This window comes from Chiloscyllium plagiosum, chromosome 12 (assembly GCF_004010195.1).
Source record: "Chiloscyllium plagiosum isolate BGI_BamShark_2017 chromosome 12, ASM401019v2, whole genome shotgun sequence".
Taxonomy (NCBI): Eukaryota; Metazoa; Chordata; class Chondrichthyes; order Orectolobiformes; family Hemiscylliidae; genus Chiloscyllium; species Chiloscyllium plagiosum.
Window position 1 is genome coordinate 57695709 of NC_057721.1, and position 20373 is coordinate 57716081.

Below are 20373 nucleotides of genomic sequence, written 5' to 3' on the forward strand. Positions count from 1 at the left end.
AAAAACACATACAATGAAAGGGGAGTGGCCTGTTCTCCCAGCTCAGCTTTTCCCTGTGTTCTCTGTGTTGATCAAAAGGTCTGTGGCTATACTGTAGAATCTTTATAACACTATGTAAAGTCCTTAGACATCTCTCTTGTTCATTTATCATTTCATTTTCCTGCTTGGGCTGTGTATACATCCTCATTCTAAAGCATACTCCTAAAGGGGTTGCTAAGAGCCATGTGTATACTAATGTCATTACCAACTTGAGAACCTTTACATAAGAACAAATAGAATGAGTAGGCATTTCAGCATATTGGGATCTCTCTGCCATTTGATACGATCATGCTGGTCTTATTTCGGACTCAACTCCACTTTCCTTCCTGCTCTCTAAAACCCTTCAACCTTCAGACTTTTCGGAATCTGTGTTATTTACGACCTCTCTGAAAAAAACCAAGGACTGCATAACCTTGTTAAAGGAGCAGCTTCATCACAATTGTGTGCATTTAAGGAGGAAATGGACAGATTTTTAATTGGTAATAGGTTGAAGGGTTTTGGAGAGCAGGAAGGAAAGTGGAGTTGAGTCCGAAATAAGACCAGCATGATCGTATCAAATGGCAGAGAGATCCCAATATGCTGAAATGCCTACTCATTCTATTTGTTCTTATGTAAAGGTTCTCAAGTTGGTAATGACATTAGTATACACATGGCTCTTAGCAACCTCTTTAGGAGTATGCTTTAGAATGAGGATGTATACACAGCCCAAGCAGGAAAATGAAATGATAAATGAACAAGAGAGATGTCTAAGGACTTTACATAGTGTTACCAAGATTCTACAGTATAGCCACAGACCTTTTGATCAACATGACAGCAATTATAGTCCACATTCCCATCTTTCTTTCTCAAGTGTAAATCAATGTACAATTAATTTATATATGATTCTTATAAAGGGACAGGGTGATTTGTAGGCAGATTTGCTGATGATGTAAATGTTGGTAGATTAGCAAATGTTTGAGGTGCATACAAAAGTATCTGTAAAGGAATTTAGGTATATTAATTGACTGGCTAAATAAATGGAAGATGGAATAAAGTATGAGAAAATATTACCTTACACACTTTGATGGGAGAGATAAAGCAGCAGAAGATTAATTAAATAGTTGAGTAGTCTCCTTATATGTGAATCACAAAAAGTTAGCACACAGTATAGCAAGGAATTATGAGGGCAAAAGGAGTGTGAACCTTTATTTCAAAAGGGAAGTTGTATAACAGTTGGAATGTCTTGCTACCATTGCACAGGGTGTTTATGAAACCAGACCTAGAGTATAACACATTGCCTTGGTCTCCCTATCTTAGGGGAATCTTAGGGGGGACATTAGAGACAGTTCAGGTTCATCAAGTTTGTTCTTCGAAAAAGTGTTTATCTGATGAGGAAGTCTTAAGTAGATTGACCTAACTCATAACAGTTTAGAAGAATGAGAAAAATATGAAATATATAAGATTCTGAGAGGAGCTTGATACTGTAGATGCTTGTAGCACATTTCCCTCTGGAATTAGGGGGATAAACAAACATAGAAGTTGATGGAAAAGCTCAGTTACTATCTGCTGCATCCAGTTTTGTGCAAGAAGAGGGAAGTGAGTTAGTGAGAGCAATGCAAACTGTTTGGGTGATGTGACTGTCATGGTTGAATAGCTGACAGTGTGCGAACTCTATAAATGTTAGTTCTTTAGAGGTGGTCAGTGTACGTGCAAACTCCACACAGTCAGTCGCCTGAGGCGGGAATTGAACCCGGGTCTCAGGCGCTGTGAGGCAGCAGTGCTAACCACTGTGCCACCGTGCCGCCCATAAGAAATCTTTTGCCATGCACATACAAATAGAAGATTAGATGAGATTCCCTACTGTGTGGAAACAGGCCCTTTTGCCCAACCAGTCCACACCGACCCTCCGAAGAGTAACCCACCCAGACCCATTTCCCCTCTGATTAATGCACCTAACACTATGGACAATTTAGCATGACCAATTCACCTGACTTCACCTTCTTTAGAGGTGGTCAGTGTGGGGTAAGGTGAAGTCATGTATGGTTGACTAAGTCCTGATTCCTGATGAAGGGCTTTTGCCCGAAACGTCGATTTCGCTGCTCGTTGGATGCTGCTTGAATTGCTGTGCTCTTCCAGCACCACTGATCCAGAATAAGTCCTGATTGAGATTGTTGTTATGTAAATGGAAGACATGTCAACCTTTGAGCAGTGTTTGAAGTTAATGGTGCAGGTGATGAGATGTGGTATTCGATGCTAGCTCCACTTAGAGCTTTTTTATAAAATTGAATCTAAATTTTCCAGATGCTTGATTTCTGGCTTTTATGTATCTTCCACATATATCCATTCACATTGCCTTCTCAGACTGGATTTGAATGGCTCATTGGTCTGTTAGCGCGGATGAAATGATATCAGTCCGAGCCCAGAGTGCGGTTCAACAATCGGTAACGTTTATTGCTACAGTAACGCCGGCGGAGACCAACCGAGGTCCGAATCTCGGCTCCTCTGCTGTTCCCGCGCGCAGCTACATATTATATACTTTTAGTTGTCAGGATGTGTGGAATTTGAGGATGAATGGGATGATAATTCCCCATCATCACTGGAGTAGGTGCAAATAGAATGTTTCCTGCCATCCCAGGAGAGTTGCACAATAGGGTGCTAATTGGTTTATGTAAAACGGGTCCGGGTATTATCTGCTTGTCTCTCTCTGTGAGGGCAGGGGCTAGCACCCGCCTTTGTTCCCTAGGGGTGTTGGAGTGTATTGGTCTGATATCAGTCTCTTGATGTGATTAGGAAATGGGTTTCCATATTAATTAATTCCGGAGTTTTGGTCTATGAGTCATGGGTAGTGTTGGTATAGTGTGGATTTTATCTGTCCTCTGTCTCCTATCTCCCGGTCACGTGAGCGGACCGGCAGCTGCTGAGTTCTGTGGGTTTAAAGCTGTGACTGCTGTTTAAAACACACAAAATGAATTCTTATAGTTTCCTGATGTAGGCATAGTCCCGTGGCAAAAGCAGGGCGGCTCTGATGCCTGCTTGCATGTCCCTTCGTATATAGCATATCTCTCCTATTTGTCTCTACTTGAACACATCCTTCAGTGAAATGTAGGAAAGTCTTACCAGTGGCATTTCACTTTTGTCTTTCCCAGATTAGAATCAATTCTATTTTGATTTTCAACTCATACTCCACAGATTTAAGTACTGCATGCTATAAATTTAATTGGTGTTTGATTTGCACAAATTTAGGCTTCTGCTGAAGCATGTCAGCACTGAAAAAGCACATGGCCAGTGCTTACTGAACTCATCATGATAATGAGCAGATGGCATAGTTAGCTCACTGCTTCAGAAACTGTATATATTAATCATGTATTACAATCCTGCTATTTGTGTAAGAACTGTGTCTTCTTATTTTTAAAACCTGGGGCCTGAAATGAGAAAGAGATATTTTAAAACTGGTGTTTAAAAGTATGGTTGTAGTTTTGAAAAGTGAGTAACCATGTATGGCATCATGTAAACACCATTTTGAACATGTAGTAGTTGAGTTGAGGATGATTTGGAGCAGAGAGGGTGTTCTAATGCAGCTTTTTCTAGCAACAAGATGTAGATTGGTCTATGGACTGGTTACAGTTATCAATGACAGAGACATTTGTACCTTACAATAGCTGTATGACTGATTCTCAGGTAACCAAACACCCTGGAACTGGGAACAAGTTACAGAGCAAAAGAAGTGTTCAGTTCTTTCCCAGCTCAGGAGTGGATTCTCTATTCTGTGCAATTAAACTCAGTGTAAATCTGTTGAGAAACAGTATCTTTCCTGGATCACTTGTTGTAAGCTGTGACTTTTAACTGATAAGTCAGGGACTTTTTATAAATGTACCAATTGCATTGTGTCTCTTGTAAACCATATGAAAGAAACTGAAGTCGATTCACGCAATGTGCTGGGCAGCAGAAAAGTCATAAAGATTATCTCAAAAACAGTACCTGGGAACAAAGATTGTCTTTACCCCTGTCTATAACCCTCCTCTCTTGATAGTCTGTCTGTGACTGTGTAAGGGTGAATTTATAAGATAATTTGAATTTTAATTAGTATTGTTATATGCTGATAGTTCAAAACTGTTGACATATGATTAGAATATAATTTTTAAAATTTATTCATGGGAGTTGTGGATGTTGCTGGCTGACCAGCATTGATTGTCCGTCCCTAGTTTAGATTAGAGTGGTGCTAGAAAAGCACAGCAGGTCAGGCAGCATCCGAGGAGCAAGAAAATCGACATTTCAGGCAAAGCCCTTCACCTGCTGTGCTTTTCCAGCACCACTCTAATCTAGACTCTGGTTTTCAGCATCTGCAGTCCTTGTTTTTACCCTGTCCGTCCCTAGTTCCCTTGAGAAGGTGGTGGTGAGCTGCCTTGTTGAATTGCCATAGACCACCTGCTGTGGGTTGACCGACAATGCTGTTAAGAAGAGAATTACAGGATTTTGACCCAGTGACAGTGAAGGAATGGTGATATATTTCCAAATCAGGATGGTGGATGGCTTGGAGGGGAACTTGCAGGAGGTGATATTCCCATGTATCCGCACTCCTTGAACTTGTATTATGTGTTAGAAACAGTGCGGGAACCTAGTCTATGTTTTCTATAAACCTTGGCCTGAATATAAAGTAAAGTGGGCGACCTTATGTATGTTATGAAATCTTTAACTTTTGTGACAACTCAAGGAATAGCAGGGCTTGATTTCTAGCATATGAGTCAAAACATCCTTTTCAAGCCGCAGTGAGTCAAAACACCTGTTTTTGTGAATAACAGATTTGCTGGTCACAGGGTCTTCCCTTCATTTTCTGTTTTGATATTGAAAACTCCATTGTTATAATTAGTGGTAAGATTTATTTTTATCATAACCAATCACAGGCAGCTGATCCTTCTCAGCCACTCATGCTCACTGCTTGCTGTGGTGTAGTCTCTTGATTATAGCATTTGAAGCTGTCATTTACTACTTTAACTGATTACATCATGTTCTGTCTTAAATCAGAGCAGGATAGTGAATTTAAAGTGATTTCTGGCAAGATGATGCATGTGACCAGGGAGATGAAATGGTGAGTGGTAATTACCAGCGATTTGAAATACGAGAAAGAGCTGAAAGAGCACATGATGGTCATTTTATTCATCCTTGGTGTGAGGGCGTCACTGGCATTTGCTGCCCATCCCTAAGCACCCAGAAGGCAGCTGGAGAGTCAACCACATTGGCTGTGATTGTGGAATCACATGTAGGCCAGACCAGGTAAGGATGGCAGTTTCCTTCCCTAAAGAACATTAATGAACCAGATGGGGTTTTCCCAACAATTTATAATGGATTCATGGACATTATTAGACTCTTATTTCCAAATTTTTATTGAATTTAAATTCCACCATCTGATGTGGCAAGATTCAAACCTGGGTCCCTGAATTTATAGTGCAAGGATAAATTCACTAGGCTGTTGCCTCTCCTCCTTGTACTGGTTAGTTCATGAATCAAATATCACAACTCAATGCATATGCTACATTCTCCAAATATGGCAGTAAGGTGAGGGGAGAGGTTGAGAAGGACAGTTCTTCATTGTAACCTCAGCTGGTGCAGGATTCATGAACTAACCAGTACAAGTAGGAGAGATGTGAGGTGCAAGAGTTTTAAACATAAGAGTTGTAGGAGTGTGGAACATGCTTCCAGATGTTAGCGGATGACACTAAGATGAGTGGTTGAACAAAATGTGCAGAGGACAGTGAAACTTTGCAAAGGGACATAGATAGTTAAGTGAGTGGGCAAAGGTTTGCCACATGGAACACAATGTTAATAAGTCATCCATTTTGGTAGGAATAACAGTAAAAAGGACCATGACATGCATGATAAAAAAAAATTGCAACACACTGCTTTGTAGAGGGACCTGGGTGTTCTAGTGCATGAATTACAGAAGGTTGGTCTGCAGGTGCAACAGGTAATTAAGAAGGTAAATGGAATTTTGTCCTTGGTTGCTAAAGAGATTGAGTTTAAAGGCAGGGAGGTTATGTTGCAGATGTATAGGGTGCTGGTGAGGCCACACCTGGAGTACTGCATGTAGTTTTGGTCTCCTTACTTGAGAAAGGATGTACTGGCACTGGAGAGGATGCAGAGGACGTTCACCAGGTTGATTCCATAGTTGAGGGGTTGGCTTATGAGGGAGAGACTGAGTAGACTGGGATTATATTCATTTGAATTTAGAAGAATGGGGGGGTAACATATCGAAAAATATAAAATTATGAAGGGAATAGACAGGAAAGAAGTGGAGAAGATGTTTCCACTGGCCGGTGAAACTAGGACAAGAGAGCATAGCCTCAAAATTAGGGTGCACAGATTTAGGACTGAATTGAGAAGGAACTTCTTCACCCAGACGTTTGTGAATCTGTGGAATTCCATGCCAAGGGAGGTAGTTGAGGCTTCCTCAGTAAATGCTTTTAAGGCTAAGATAGATAATTTTTTGAATTTTAAATGAATTAAGGATTATGGTGAAGGGCGTAAGTGGAGCTGAGGCCACAAAAAGATCAGTCATGATCTTAGTGAATGGCGGAACAGGCTCGAAGGGCCAGACGGCCTACTCCTGACCCGAGCTCTTATGTTCTTAAGTTTTATCCATTGCATCTTGCCAGTCTTAATAGAGCCAAAGAAATATAATGAGGTTCTACTAATATGAAGTTGAGACTGGAGAAATGGCAATGGTGAGAAGAAGAATAGAAAAGACAAAATAATTCATTGATTACTTGTGACTGGAATTATAGAATCACAGAGTCATAGAGATGTACAGCATGGAAACAGACCCTTCAGTCCAACTCATCCATGCCGACCAGATTTCCCTACGCAATCAAGTCACACCAGTCAGCACCTGGTCCATATCTCTCGAAACCCTTCCCATTCATATACCCATCCTGATGCCTTTTAAATGTTGCAATTGTACTAGCCTCCACCACTTCCTCTGGCAGTAATAATCAGTTTTTACCTAGAAAATCTTCGACTGAATTTTCCTTTATGCAGTTTATGCAGCTATCTCATGTCCCCTTTTTGCCCTCCTGATTTCCCTCTTAAGTATAGTCCTACTACCTTTATACTCTTCTAAGGATTCACTTGATCTATCCTGTCTATACCTGACATATGCTTCCTTCTTTTTCTTAACAAAACGCTCAATTTCTTTAGCCATCCAGCATTCCCTATACCTACTTTATACTTTCTCTGGATTCTCGTTATCTCATTTCTGAAGGCTTCCCATTTTTCAACTGTCCTGTTACCTGCGAACATCTGCACCCAATCAGCTTTTGAAAGTTCTTGCCGAATTCCTTCAAAATTAGGCCTTCCTCCAATTTAAAACTTCAACTTTTAGATCTGGTCTATCCTTTTCCATCACTATTTTAAAACTAATAGAATTATGGTCGCTCGCCCCAAAGTTGTCCCCCACTGACACGTCAGTCACCTGCCTTGCCTTATTTCCCAAGATTAGGTCAAGTTTTGAACCTTCCCTGGTAGGTACATCCAGATACTGAATCAGAAGATTTTCTTGTACACACTTTAACAAATTCCTCTCCATCTAAACCCTTAACACTATGGCAGTCCCAGTCAATGTTTGGAAAGTTAAAATATTACAGAAGAGGAAGTGCTGGATGTCTTCAAACACATAAAGATGGATAAATCCCCAGGACCTGATCAGGTGTATCTTAGAACTCTGTGAGAAGCTAGGGAAGTGATTGTTGGGCCTCTTATTGAGATAATTTTATCATCGATAGTCACAGATGAGGTGCTGGAAGAATGGAGTTTGGCTAACGTGGTGCCACTGTTTAAGAAGGGTGGTAAGGACAATCCAGGGAACTATAGACCAATGAGCCTGATGTCGGTGGTGGGCAAGTTGTTGGAGGGAATCATGAGGGACAGGATAAACCAAATCATCCGCTGACATTTCCGCCACCTCCAAATGGACTCCACCACCAGGGATACATTTCCCTCCCCACCCCTTTCCGCCTTCCGCAAAAACCGTTCCCTCTGTGACTACCTAGTCAGGTCCACGCCACCCTCCCGTCTTGGCACCTTCCCCTGCCACCGCAGGAATTGTAAAACCTATGTCCACATCTGCTCCCTCACCTCCATCCAAGGTATCCGTTGCTCCCGACGCGGTCTCCTCTACATTGGGGAGACTGGACGCCTCCTAGCAGAGCGCTTTAGGGAACATCTCTGGGACACCCGTACCAATCAACCACACTGCCCTGTGGCCCAACATTTCAACTCCCCCTCCCACTCTGCCGAGGATATGGAGGTCCTGGGCCTCATTCACCACTGCTCCCTCACCACCCGACACCTGGAGGAAGAACGCCTCATCTTCCGCCTCGGAACACTTCAACCCAGGGCATCAGTGTAGACTTCACCAGTTTCCTCATTTCCCCTTCCCCGACCTCACCCCAGCTCCACACTTCCAGCTCAGCACTGTCCCCATGACTTGTCTTACCTGCCTATCTTCCTTTCCACCTATCCACTCCATCCTCCTCCCTGACCTATCACCTTCATCCCCTCCCCCACTCACCTATTGTACTCTATGCTACCTTCTCCCTACCCCCACCCTCCTCTCATTTATCTCTCCACCCTTCAAGCACTGTGTCTGTATTCCTGATGAAGGGCTTTTGCCCGAAACGTTGATTTTACTACCCCTTGGATGCTGCCTGAACTGCTGGGCTTTCCAGCACTATTCAAATCTAAACTCTGGTTTCCAGCATCTGCAGTCATTGTTTTTACCTATGTATATTTATTTGGAAAGGCAAGGATTGATTAGGGATAGTCAACATGGCTTTATGCGTTGGAAATTATACATCAGAACCTGAGTTTTTTGAAGAAGTAACAAAGAGAATTGATGAGGGCACAGCGGTAGATGTGATCTATATGGACTTCAGTAAGGCGTAAGACAAGGTTCCCCATGGGAGACTGATGAGCAAGGTTAGATCTCATGGAATACAGGGAGAACTTGTCATTTGGATACAAAACTGGCTCAAAGGTAGAAGACAGAGGGTGGTGGTGGAGGGTTGTTTTTCAGACTGGAGGCCTGTGACTAGTGGAGTGCCACAAGAATCTGTGCTAGGTTCACTACGTTTCGTCATTTATATAAATGATTTGGATGTGAACATAGGAGATATAGTTAGTAAGTTTGCAGATGACACCAAAATTGGAGGTGCAATGGACAATGAAGAAGATTACCTCAGAATACAACGGGATCTTGATCAGATGGGCCAATGGTCTGAGGAGTGGCAGATGGAGTTTAATTTAGACAAATGTGAGGTGCTGCATTTTGGGAAAGCAAATTTTAGCAGCACTTACACACTGAATGGTAAGGTCCTAGAGAGTGTTGCTTAACAAAGAGACCTTGGAGTGCAGGTTCATAGCTCCTTGGAAGTAGAGTCGCAGGTAGATAGGATAGTGAAGAAGGTGTTTGGTATGCTTTCCTGTATTGGTTAGAGTATTGAGTACAGGAGTTGGGAGGTTATGTTGCAGCTGTACAGGACTTTGGTTAGGCCAGTGTTGGAATATTGAGTGCAATTCTGGTTTCCTTCCTATTTCAGAAAGATGTTGGAAACTTGAAAGGGTTCAGAAAAGATTTACAAGGATGTTGCCAGGGTTGGAAGATTTGAGCTGTAGGGAGAGGTTGAATAGGCTGGGGCTGTTTTCCATGGAGCATCAGAGCCTAAGATTTGACCTTATAGAGATTTACAAAATCATGAGGGGCATGGATAGGATAAATTGACAAAAGTCTTTTCCCTGTGGTCGGGGAGTCCAGAACTAGAGGGCATAAGTTTAGGGTGAAAGGGGAAAGATATAAAGGATACCTAATGGACAACTTTTTCACACAGAGGGTGGTACGTGTATGGAATGAGCTGCCAGAGGAAGTGCTGGAGGCTAGTACAATTGCAACATTTAAAAGGCATCTGGATGGGTATATGAATAGGAAGCGTTTGGAGGAATATGGGCCAGGTGCTGGCAAGTGGGACTAGATTGGGGGATATGTGGTTGGCATGGATGGGTTGGACCAAAGGGTCTGTTTCCATGCTATACATCTCTATGACTCTAAGTGTCAATGCTGAAGCAAATGTTACTTGTTGGTAAGCAAATGAGAAAAACAAAATGTCATTAGTTGTGGAAAATTATTACCAAGGAATTAGTAGGTGATGTGAAATAAAGATATTAAACTAGTTTTAGGGGGCAGGTGCATTTGTCTCATGGGACTGCACAATTCAATTCTATCAACTTGTGACCATTTTTCACACTCCCATGTAATTGTGATCATCTGGGGAATTATTGCACAGCAAAAGTGGCTGGATGTTGATAATTTTGTGATTTAAATTTTCGGGCTTGTGTTGTGTTGTCATATCTACAGAGCCTGTGCTGCTTAGTGCCTGCGAGAGCTAGTTTCTCAGATAATTGCTTGGTAACTGTATAAATAACATTGGAATAATTGTGAACCTGGGATGAAAAAGAGAAAGCAGCAAATGGTATGAAAATAAATGTCATTTAACTACTTTTTAATAAAAGTATAATTGCATTCAAACAAAGACAATCAGCTATTAGGGAACATTGAAATAACACCACAGAGTCCAGTGTCCAAGTCAGCCTTTATTTTCACGTGGAGGGTTGTTCTCAGTGATCCAACTCCTCCAGAGCCAGCTCTGAGTGAATAGAACCTCTGACACTTCCTGACTGGACCAAGTTAACAGCCCGAATGAGCTCATCCTATGAGGTCCACTTGGCTGACCTCGTTACAATCACTACATTCTTCCCTCTTCGAGTCCATGGGCAAGGCTTGTTCATTTTGTTTTGTAGCTCTTCCTGGGGTGGTTTAGCACCAGGTTAGGTTTCTTCAACTCTGCCTCGGATTCAGGTGGCATGTACCACAAAGTAGCTCACTTCTTGTGCCCAGAGTGTGACAGAAGAAATTCATTCTCTTCTTTACAAGGCAAAAGTATTAAAGTGGTGCCATCCACTGTGTCCAACTCAGATTCTGAGCTATCTTCAACGCCAGCTGGGCGGGAGAACCCATGGGTTCCAGAACAATTGGAAAAGCTTTTGAGGAGCTGGGCAGGTTCTGCTGTCGCAGCGTTTTGTGAGTTTGCAGCTTTTATATGGTCATCATGTTTGTGGAGGACTTTCACACCTGCCAAATTTTACAAGTCAATGGGCCTGACTTTGTGTTGACCATGCCTCTTAACCATGCAGGGCCATTCCTGTGGTTCCTATACCAAACTTTGTTCCCCAAAATAAACTGTCTCTGTTGTTTCACGGAGTCTTGTGTCTGGCATCAGCGTTCCTGATGCCATTTCACCATAATCCTTAGGTCTGGGGGGATCAAGTTTTATCTTCTTCCCATTAGTAACTATCCCTGTAGTTGCATGGTCCTATATCCCATAATTAGAATGGTCCTATAATTAAATAGGAACTGGGATAGTTTGGTATCTACTAAAACTGTAGGCTGCTTCTTTAAGTCTGCTTTCAAAGTTTGGACTGCTATTTCTGCCAAACCATTGGATGATGGATAGTTTGGAGTTGTCCTTATGTAGACTACCATTTACTTTGGAAAATACTCAAATTCACTGCTGGTAAATGATAATCTGTGACTAACACTCCAGAAGTCCATGCATTGCAAAACATGTGCACAGTTTTTCTATCAACGTCCCTGTAATCTTTGACCTTGTTGGCACTCTAGGCATTGCCCCACCAGTGCGGCTATGTGTACATCTCATCCTGGCCACCAGATATAACTCTTGCTAGCAACTTCATTTTGGAAACCCCTGGATGACCCTGGTGGAGTTCAGCAGTGGTATCTGGACCATTGCTCAAGATGATCACTCTTGCTCCCCATAACAATATGCAAATACTGTTCAGAGAATTTAAAACCATACGGACTCTTCCATTGGTGGTACCACCAGTGGTGTATTTTACCAGTGGGAGGCTGCTCAATGCATCTGCATTTGCTACTTGGCCTTCCTTATTATTTATGTAATAACTTGTAATTATAGACGCTTAGTATTAGAGCCCACTGCTGAATTCGGCCTGAAACTATGGGTGCCACTGCCTTGTCCTCTTTAAGTAAACCTAGCAGAGGTACTTTATTATTATAAATTTACATTCATAAAGGTATTTGGTGGTACAGCTAGTTATTGTTTACAGTTGTGAACATTTTATACCCTACACCCCCTGTGTCCTCAATTTATGGTCTGCACAGGTCAGCTGACTGGCTTCATTCCTGCATCTTATCCTAATTTAGAGACACAATCGTAAAACACAATGGCATAGATATTTGGAGTAGCGACATCCACAGTTGGATTGCCATTCCACTCATAGTTTTTACATTAATGCTGAGCTCCATCTTTACAGCTGAGAATTTCAATCATGCCTCCATCAGAAACATAAAGCATTATGGAAATTAGCACAGGTTATTTAAAGGAACTCAAGCCCCTAGAACCAGCAGTGGGGAGGAGGGGGTGTTAGGGGTAGTGAGCAAGAAGGTTTGTTGGCCAAGGATATGTGCTTAGCAGGTACTGGGGGTACAGGCCAGTGATGGGGAAGAGTATACCAGGAGCAGGACCTTGTGGGAGGCAGGTTCTAAGGCAGAATCGGTGATGGGCAGGTGTGTGGGTGAGCATCAGATGCTGGGGTCACGGTTTAGAACTAGGTTGAATTTGAGGGGCTTGGTTAGGTGGAAGGGGTTGTTGTCATGGATCCTGGTGCAGTAAGGGGATCGTGAAGTGTATTTGGGTGGGGTAGTTTGGTAGTTTTGGGAGGAGTGTGTCAGCTTGCTAGGTATCAGAAGTTACACTAGGTTTTTAACCTATGTAACTATCAAAGTAACGGAAGTGGAATCTGTCGAACCTCCGACATCATGAGGTGTTTTCAGAGGGTTCCAGCTGCAGAGGAATTATCCATCAGAATCTGAAAGTTCTGGGTCAATTCCCATGGAGACTGCTGCATCTGGAATTTCATAAGGATCGATGTGCAACTCCAGTCAATGCTGCTCCCACCGACTCTCTGGCTATCGGATATTTCAAGTTGGAAACAAAATATTATCTTTGTGATATTCAGTTCCCAATGATTTCTCTGATAACTTTCCACAAGTCAATAGACATTTATTGATTTTAGAATCTAAGCAGTAATGTACAATATAGATTTTCTGTTACATCAATGCCACTGACCTTATCCACAATTGGCTTTGGGTTTCACAATGTAATTCAAGAATTCCCAAATTCTGCCACTCTGCAGATCAACAGAACTATAGGCATCAATCTTCCCTTTAAACTGCGAGGCTACAGAGGGACAAATAAAATAGGCTTTAAACTAATGTTCAATTTAGTGCCTGCATAATCGTGAACAATCTTAAACAGCGCAGACAGTACTGTGCAAGTTTCCTTCCAAGCTACTCACCATCTTATGTGGAAATATATTGCCATTCCTTCAGTGTTGCTGGATCCAAATCCTGGAACTCCCTCCCTAACAGCATTATATGTCTACCAAAAGCACACGGATTACATTGGTTCATGACAGCAACTCACCATCACCATCTCAAGGTAATTAGAGAAGGGATAAAATACTGGCCCAAGCCAGTGGCCCACATCCCATGTGTGAGTAAAAACAAAATGAATTGACTGTTCCATTGAGGAAAGTATGTATAACCTCACACTTCACAGAACTGTCTCCATTAGCAAATAGACTTTAGGATTTAGTACAACATTTTCATTCCTGTTGTCGGGCTATTCTGCATAAGACTGAGAGCTTGATGCTACACTCTGACTGCAGTTTTGTTGTTCTTTGAGTGTTTGCTCTGTATTTATACGACCTCATGTGTTTCACATTTTAAGTGTTCAGAGGTTAAATTTCTGTGAATTCATCGGTTGGTCATTATGAAGGAATAGCACCCAAGTAATGTAATTTTGTTAAAAATATTGTATTGACATGTTCATCACCCAGAAAACACTGAAATGTTTTGTGTTTAAAGAATAATAATGATTAATTATGAAAGAATGACATCCTTTTAATTTTTGATATTGTTGTAGGCATGATAGCAGAGCAGTTTGTTCCTGATGGGCCCCATCTGAAGCTTTATAACTATGAAGAAAAGCATTGGGATCACCTGATGAACTGGCAGCATGCAACTATGTATCTCTTCTATGGCATCTCAGGGATTGTGGACATTATAGTCCATATAACGCCTGCAGTGCCATTAGCCCTTGACAGGCTCATGCTTGCCATTGCAGTCTTCATTGAAGGTTTGCTGATTCATTCTTAAAGTAACAAAGACTTCTAACCTAACTGTGTAATGTTTATAATTGAGAGTTAGCCAGTAGGGGGCATGTATGGCTAAGTTCGCCAGTGGTGTCATAGCCACTCAAAATGCTCTTGTTGCACCTTGTAAAAAAAGTGTGATAACTAACTGATAGTTCCAGGTTGATATATATTTGTAACTGGTAAAGAAATCAAGGGTTATGTGCAAAAGACAGGAAAGTGGAGTTGAGGATTATCAGATCAGTCATGATCTCATTGGTTGTTGGAACAGATTGATGGATCAAATTACTAACTTCTGCTATGTGTTACGGTCTTCTGGTCTTCCCTATGGAAATCAAAATATTACTGAATTTGCAAATCTGTAATTCTATGTAATTCAAAGGCAACAATTTCCTAAGTCACCAATGGTAATGGGGGCGGTGGTGTTAGTTAGCTCAGTTGGCTGGATAGCTCATTTGCAATGCAGAATGATACCAATAGGTTCAATTCCTGAACCAGCTGAAGTTACAATGAAGGACCCTTCTTCTCAACCTCTTCCCTTACCTGAAGTATGGTGACCCTTATGTAGGAAAGTTAGATGACATGGAATCCAGGGAGAGCTAGCTATTTTGATAGAAAGTTGTTTTGAAGTTAGGAAACAGATGTTGGTGGTAAAGGGTTGTGTTTTGGACTGGCGGTCTCTAACCAGCAGTGTGCCGCAAGGATCTGTGCTGGTTCACTGCTTTTTGTCATTTATGTAAATGATTTGGATGTGAATATGTGGTGTAGTGTACAGTGAAGAAGTACAATGGGACCTTGATCAGATGGGCCGATAACACGGGGAGTGGCAGACAGAATTTAATTTATGTAAATGTGAGGTGTTCCATTTTGGTAAGGCAACTCAGGGCAGGACTTATATATTTAATGGTAAGATCCTGGGGAGCATTGCCAAGAAGAGACTGTGGGTGCAGATTCATAGTTCCTTGAAAGTGGAGTCGCAGGTAGACAGGGTAGTGAAGAAAGATTTGGTACACTTGCCTTTATTTGTCAGTATATTGAATATAGGAGTTGGGATGTCATGTTGAAGCTGTATAGGACATTGGTTAGGCCATGTTTAGAATACTCTGTTCAATTCTGGTCTCCCTGATAGAGGACAGATCTTGTGAAACTTGAAAAAGGTTAAGAAAAGATTTACAAGGATGTTATCAGGGTTGGAGAGTTTGAGCTTTAAGGAGAGATTGAATAGGCTGGGGTCATTTTCCCTGGAACATTGGAGGCTGAGGGGTGACCTTCTAGAGGTTTATAAAATCATGAGGGGCATAGATAGCGTGAATAGCCAAGGTTTTTTCCCCAAGGTAGGGGACTCCAAAACCAGAGGGCACAGGTTAAGGTGAGAAGAGAAGGATTTTGAAAGGACCTAATGGGCAATTTTTTCACAGAGGGTGGTGTGTGTATGAAATAAGCCGCCAGAGGAAGTGGTGGAGACTCGCACAATTACATTTATAAGGCATCTGGATGGGTACATGAAGAGGAATACAGGTCAAATGCTGACAAATGTGAATAGATTATCTTAGGTTATCTGGTCAGCATGGATGAAGTGGACTGATGGGTTTGTTTCCATGCTGTACAACACTATGACTATAATTCTAATCAAAGTTGGATTTTCAAAGCTCTGTAAGGAATATACCCAAATGATACATGTAAAATGAAGCAGTGTTTCTTTAAAATTCTTTCTTGTGGAGTATGAGCATCACTGGCAAGGCCACCATTTATTGCCCATCCCTAATCACATCTAAAATGGTGGCGGTTGAGCACCTTCCTTGAACTACTGCAGTCTTTCAGGTGTTGGGACACCCACAGTACTGTCTGGAAAGGATTCCAAGTCTTTGAATCAGCGACAGTAAATAAACAGAGTTCTAAGACCGAATGGTCTGTCTCCGAGATGGTGGAACTCCCTTGCATCTGCTGCCGTTATCCATTCTGGTGGTAGAGGTCATAGGTTTGGAAGGTGTTGTTAAAGTCTTACTGAATTCCTGCAGTGCATCTTGTCAGTGGTGGAGAGATTAAATATTGAAAGTACTGAATGGGGTGCCAGTCACATCTTCTTGAATATTGTTGGGAGATGTCACACTAAGGCAAATGGAGAGTTTTCCGTACACACAGTGGTAACTGCAGGATATTGATAGTGGCAGATTCACTGATGGAAATGCTATTGAACATCAAGGGAAAATGATTGAATTCTGCCTTTTTGGACATGCTCAGTGTCTGGCACATTTGTGATACTATACATCTGTTACTTACTACAGGAGTCCACAGCCTCCATGCTGTCCAGGTCTTGCTGCATATGGACCAGTGCTGAAAATGCACATGGGCAGAGAGCATTTTTTTTCTCCTCAAAGCAATCAAATCACTGAGGAAAAGTCAAACATGGTTGTGATCAGTTTTGAAAAGTCTGCCCCTATATGGCAGAGACAATATCTGTGAGTTGTGCCTCCAATCATTGAGTATGACTGTCTGTTGCTCCACTCAGATTCCCTCGTCAAGAGAAAGAGTCTGTGATTGGAGAAACATCAAGGTGGGAGTCAGTGAACTGTGCTTGGGGACAAAGCTGCACAGTGTTCCACCCAAAGCTGCAGTGGTCTGAGTGACCCAGGGCAAAGTGCAGTGAGATTGGCCCAGATCCTAAACTGTAATGGGAGGGTCTGAACTGAGGTAATCTGAGGTTATAGGAAACTGAAAATATCAACAAAAATAAAATGCTTCCTTTGAGTCAGTTGGAGATCAATCTTTTTTCAGGCATAAGCTCACATCAGTAAGGTACTTCTGAAGCTTTGTAATAAGGTTGCATTGAAAGGATCCATGTCTAAGTACATTAAGGCTGAAGTATTATAAATCTAACTCGTTCAAACACAGTTATAGTGATAGATATTGCTTTGCTTGCTTATTTAGCTTAATATAACTGTGAGGTCTACAAAGAATAATTTAGGAGAAAATTAATCCACCAAGGACTGAGTTTGAGACTTGGAGACTGCAATCTCTGGTTATCCAACTAATTTGTTTGGTTGCTCTTGTATCAACAAATTGTTATGCCGAAGTTTTCCTTAAGAGAAAAAGAATGTGATAGAATCCAATGTTATATAGATTAATTTTGGGCTGCGAAAGGTGAATGAAAGAGATGACAGTGAATCCTGTAGCTATTGAGTGAGGACAGTGAGTTTTGGGTGAAGGACATGGGTAATTCATTTCAAGATGTGGTTGGGGTGAATGGGCTGATGAGAGAGTGTGCAAAGCCAAATATGTAATGCTTATATGACATTTACCCTTAGGAAATGCTTGGAATCATTTAATTTTCATTTGGAAGCTCCTGCCCTAGTTCATTATCAATAAATTTGAAACATCCAACGTCAACTTTGTCAGTTTATCATCCCATTTTGGTAACAGATTATGGGCAATTTGTTGACAATAATTAACAAAATGTCATATGTATAGATCCCACATTAAAAGATTTAGAAATAGACAGGAACTTATCCAATTTTTAGTTTTCATGCTATCTAATCTACATAATGATGAATACCCTAAAAATAACACAAATATAGAGGATAATGCTTTACATGAGTATGAAAAATGGCTTTGACAAGGACTGCTTCAGTATCTTTGGAAATGTAAATGGTACTTAATATTATGCAATCATCAGCAAACATCCCTGCTTCTGAACTTATGTTGGAGGAAAGATGGTTGAGCCTAGCACTCTACCTTGAGGAAATCCTGCAGAGATGTTCTGGGACTAAAGTGATTGACTTCCAGTAATCACAACCGTCTTCCTTTGTGCTAGATCTGATTCCAACTAACGGAGAGAAATCCCCCAATTCCCATTTACACCACTTCTTTCAGAGCTCCCTGATGGCATACTCAGAAGACATCCATCCTCACCTAACCTCTGCAGTTGATCTCTTTTGTCCACATTTGGATCAAGGCAGTCATGAAGTCAGGAGCTGAGTGGCCCTGGCAGAACCCAAATCATCACAAATACCTCTAAAAGTGATGCAGTTTATTTGATGCACAGCAACAAGAACATAGAACAATACAATGCAGAACAGGCCCTTCGACTCTCGATGCTGCGCCGACCTATCTAAGCCCATCCCCCGACACTATCCCATCATCATCCATATGCTTATCCAAGGACTGTTTAAATGCCCCTAATATGGCTGAGTTAACTACATTGGCAGGCAGGGCATTCCACGCCCTGACCACTCTCTGACTAAAGAACCTGTCTCTGATATCTGTCTTAAATCTATCACCCCTCAATTTGCAGCTATGTCCCCTCATACAAGCTGATATCATCATTCTTGGAAAAAGACTCACACTATCCACTCTATCTAATCTACTGATCATCTTGTATGTCTCTATTAAATCCCCTCTTGGCCTTCTTCTCTCCAATGAGAACAGACCGAAGTCCCTCAGCCTTTCCTCATAAGACCTTCCTTCCAAACCAGGCAACTTCCTGGTAAATCTCCTCTACACCTTTTCCAATGCTTCCACATCCTTCCCGAAATATGGTGACCAGAACTGTACACAATATTCCAGGTGAGGCTGCACTAGCGTTTTGTACAGTTGCAGCATGGCATCATGGCCCCGGGAACTCAAATCCTCTACCAATAAAACCTAACACACTGTATGCCTTCTTAACAGCACTATCAACCCGGTGGCAATTTTCAGGGATCTATTTAAGTGGACACCAAGATCCCTCTGCACATCCACACTGTCAAGAATCTTTCCATTGACCCAGTATTCTGCCTTCCTGCTATTCTTCCCAAAGTGAATCACCTCACATTTATCTGAATTGAATTTCATTTGCCACCTCTCAGCCCAATTCTGCAGTTTATTAAAGTCCCCCTGCAACCTGCAACATTCTTCATTCTTCCAAACTGTCCACCATTCCACCGACTTTAGTGTCATCTGTAAACTTACTAATCCATCCACCTGCGTCTAAGTCATTTATAAAAATGACAAACAGTAGTAGTCCCAATACAAATCCTTGTGGCACACCACTAGTAACCGGACTCCAGGCTTAATATTTTCCATCAACTACCACTAGCTGCCTTCTTGCAGAAAGCCAGTTTCTAATCCAAACTGCTAAATCACCCTCAATCCCATGTCTCTGCATTTTCTTCAATAGCCTACTCTGTAGAACCTTATCAAAGGCTTTACTGAAGTCCATGTACACCACATCAACTGGCCTACCCTCATCCACATGCTTGGTCACCTTCTCAAAAAACTCAATGAGGTTTGTGAGACATGACCTGCCCTTGACGAAACCGTGTTGACTATCTGAAATCAAGTTGCTTGCTAGATGATTATAAATCCTATCTGTTATAATCCTTTCCAAAATTTTTCCTACAACAGAGGTAAGGCTAACTGGTCTATAATTACCTGGGTCATCTCTGCTGCCGTTTTTGAACAAGGGCACATTAGCAATCCTCCAGTCATACAGTCATAGAGTCATAGAGACGTACAGCATGGAAACAGACCCTTCAGTCCAACCCGTCCATGCCGACCAGATATCCCAACCTGCCAGCACCTGGCCCATATCTCTCCAAACCCTTCCTATTCATATACCCATCCAAATGCCTCTTAAATGTTGCAATTGTACCAGCCTCCACCACATCCTTTGGCATCTCATTCCATACACGTACCACCTTTTGCGTGAAAACGTTGCCTCTTAGGTCTCTTTTATATCTTTCCCCTCTCATCCTAAACCTATGCCCTCTAGTTATGGACTCCCCAATCCCAGGGAAAAGACTTTGTCTATTTATCCTATCCATGCCCCTCATAATTTTGTAAACCTCTATAAGGTCACCCCTCAGCCTCCGACGCTCCAGGGAAAACAGCCCCAGCCTGTTCAGCCTCTACATCCTTCCGATAGGAAGGAGACCAGAATTGCACACAATATTCCAACAGTGGCCTAACCAATGTCCTGTACAGCCGCAACATGACCTCCCAACTCCTGTATTCAATACTCTGACCAATAAAGGAAAGCATACCAAACGCCTTCTTCACTATCCTATCTACCTGCGACTC

General features: G+C 41.9%; 1 protein-coding gene across 4 annotated transcripts in view; it reads left to right on the plus strand.

Annotated features, from left to right (window-relative positions):
- Positions 1 to 20373, plus strand: part of LOC122555303 (transmembrane protein 45B-like) — a 104257-nt gene that overhangs the window by 56152 nt on the left and 27732 nt on the right. For all 4 annotated transcript variants that reach the window (XM_043701158.1, XM_043701156.1, XM_043701159.1 and 1 more), the window contains one exon: positions 14088 to 14300. In XM_043701158.1, the coding sequence (XP_043557093.1) occupies positions 14088 to 14300 (213 nt within the window). The remainder of the gene's footprint in view (positions 1 to 14087; positions 14301 to 20373) is intronic.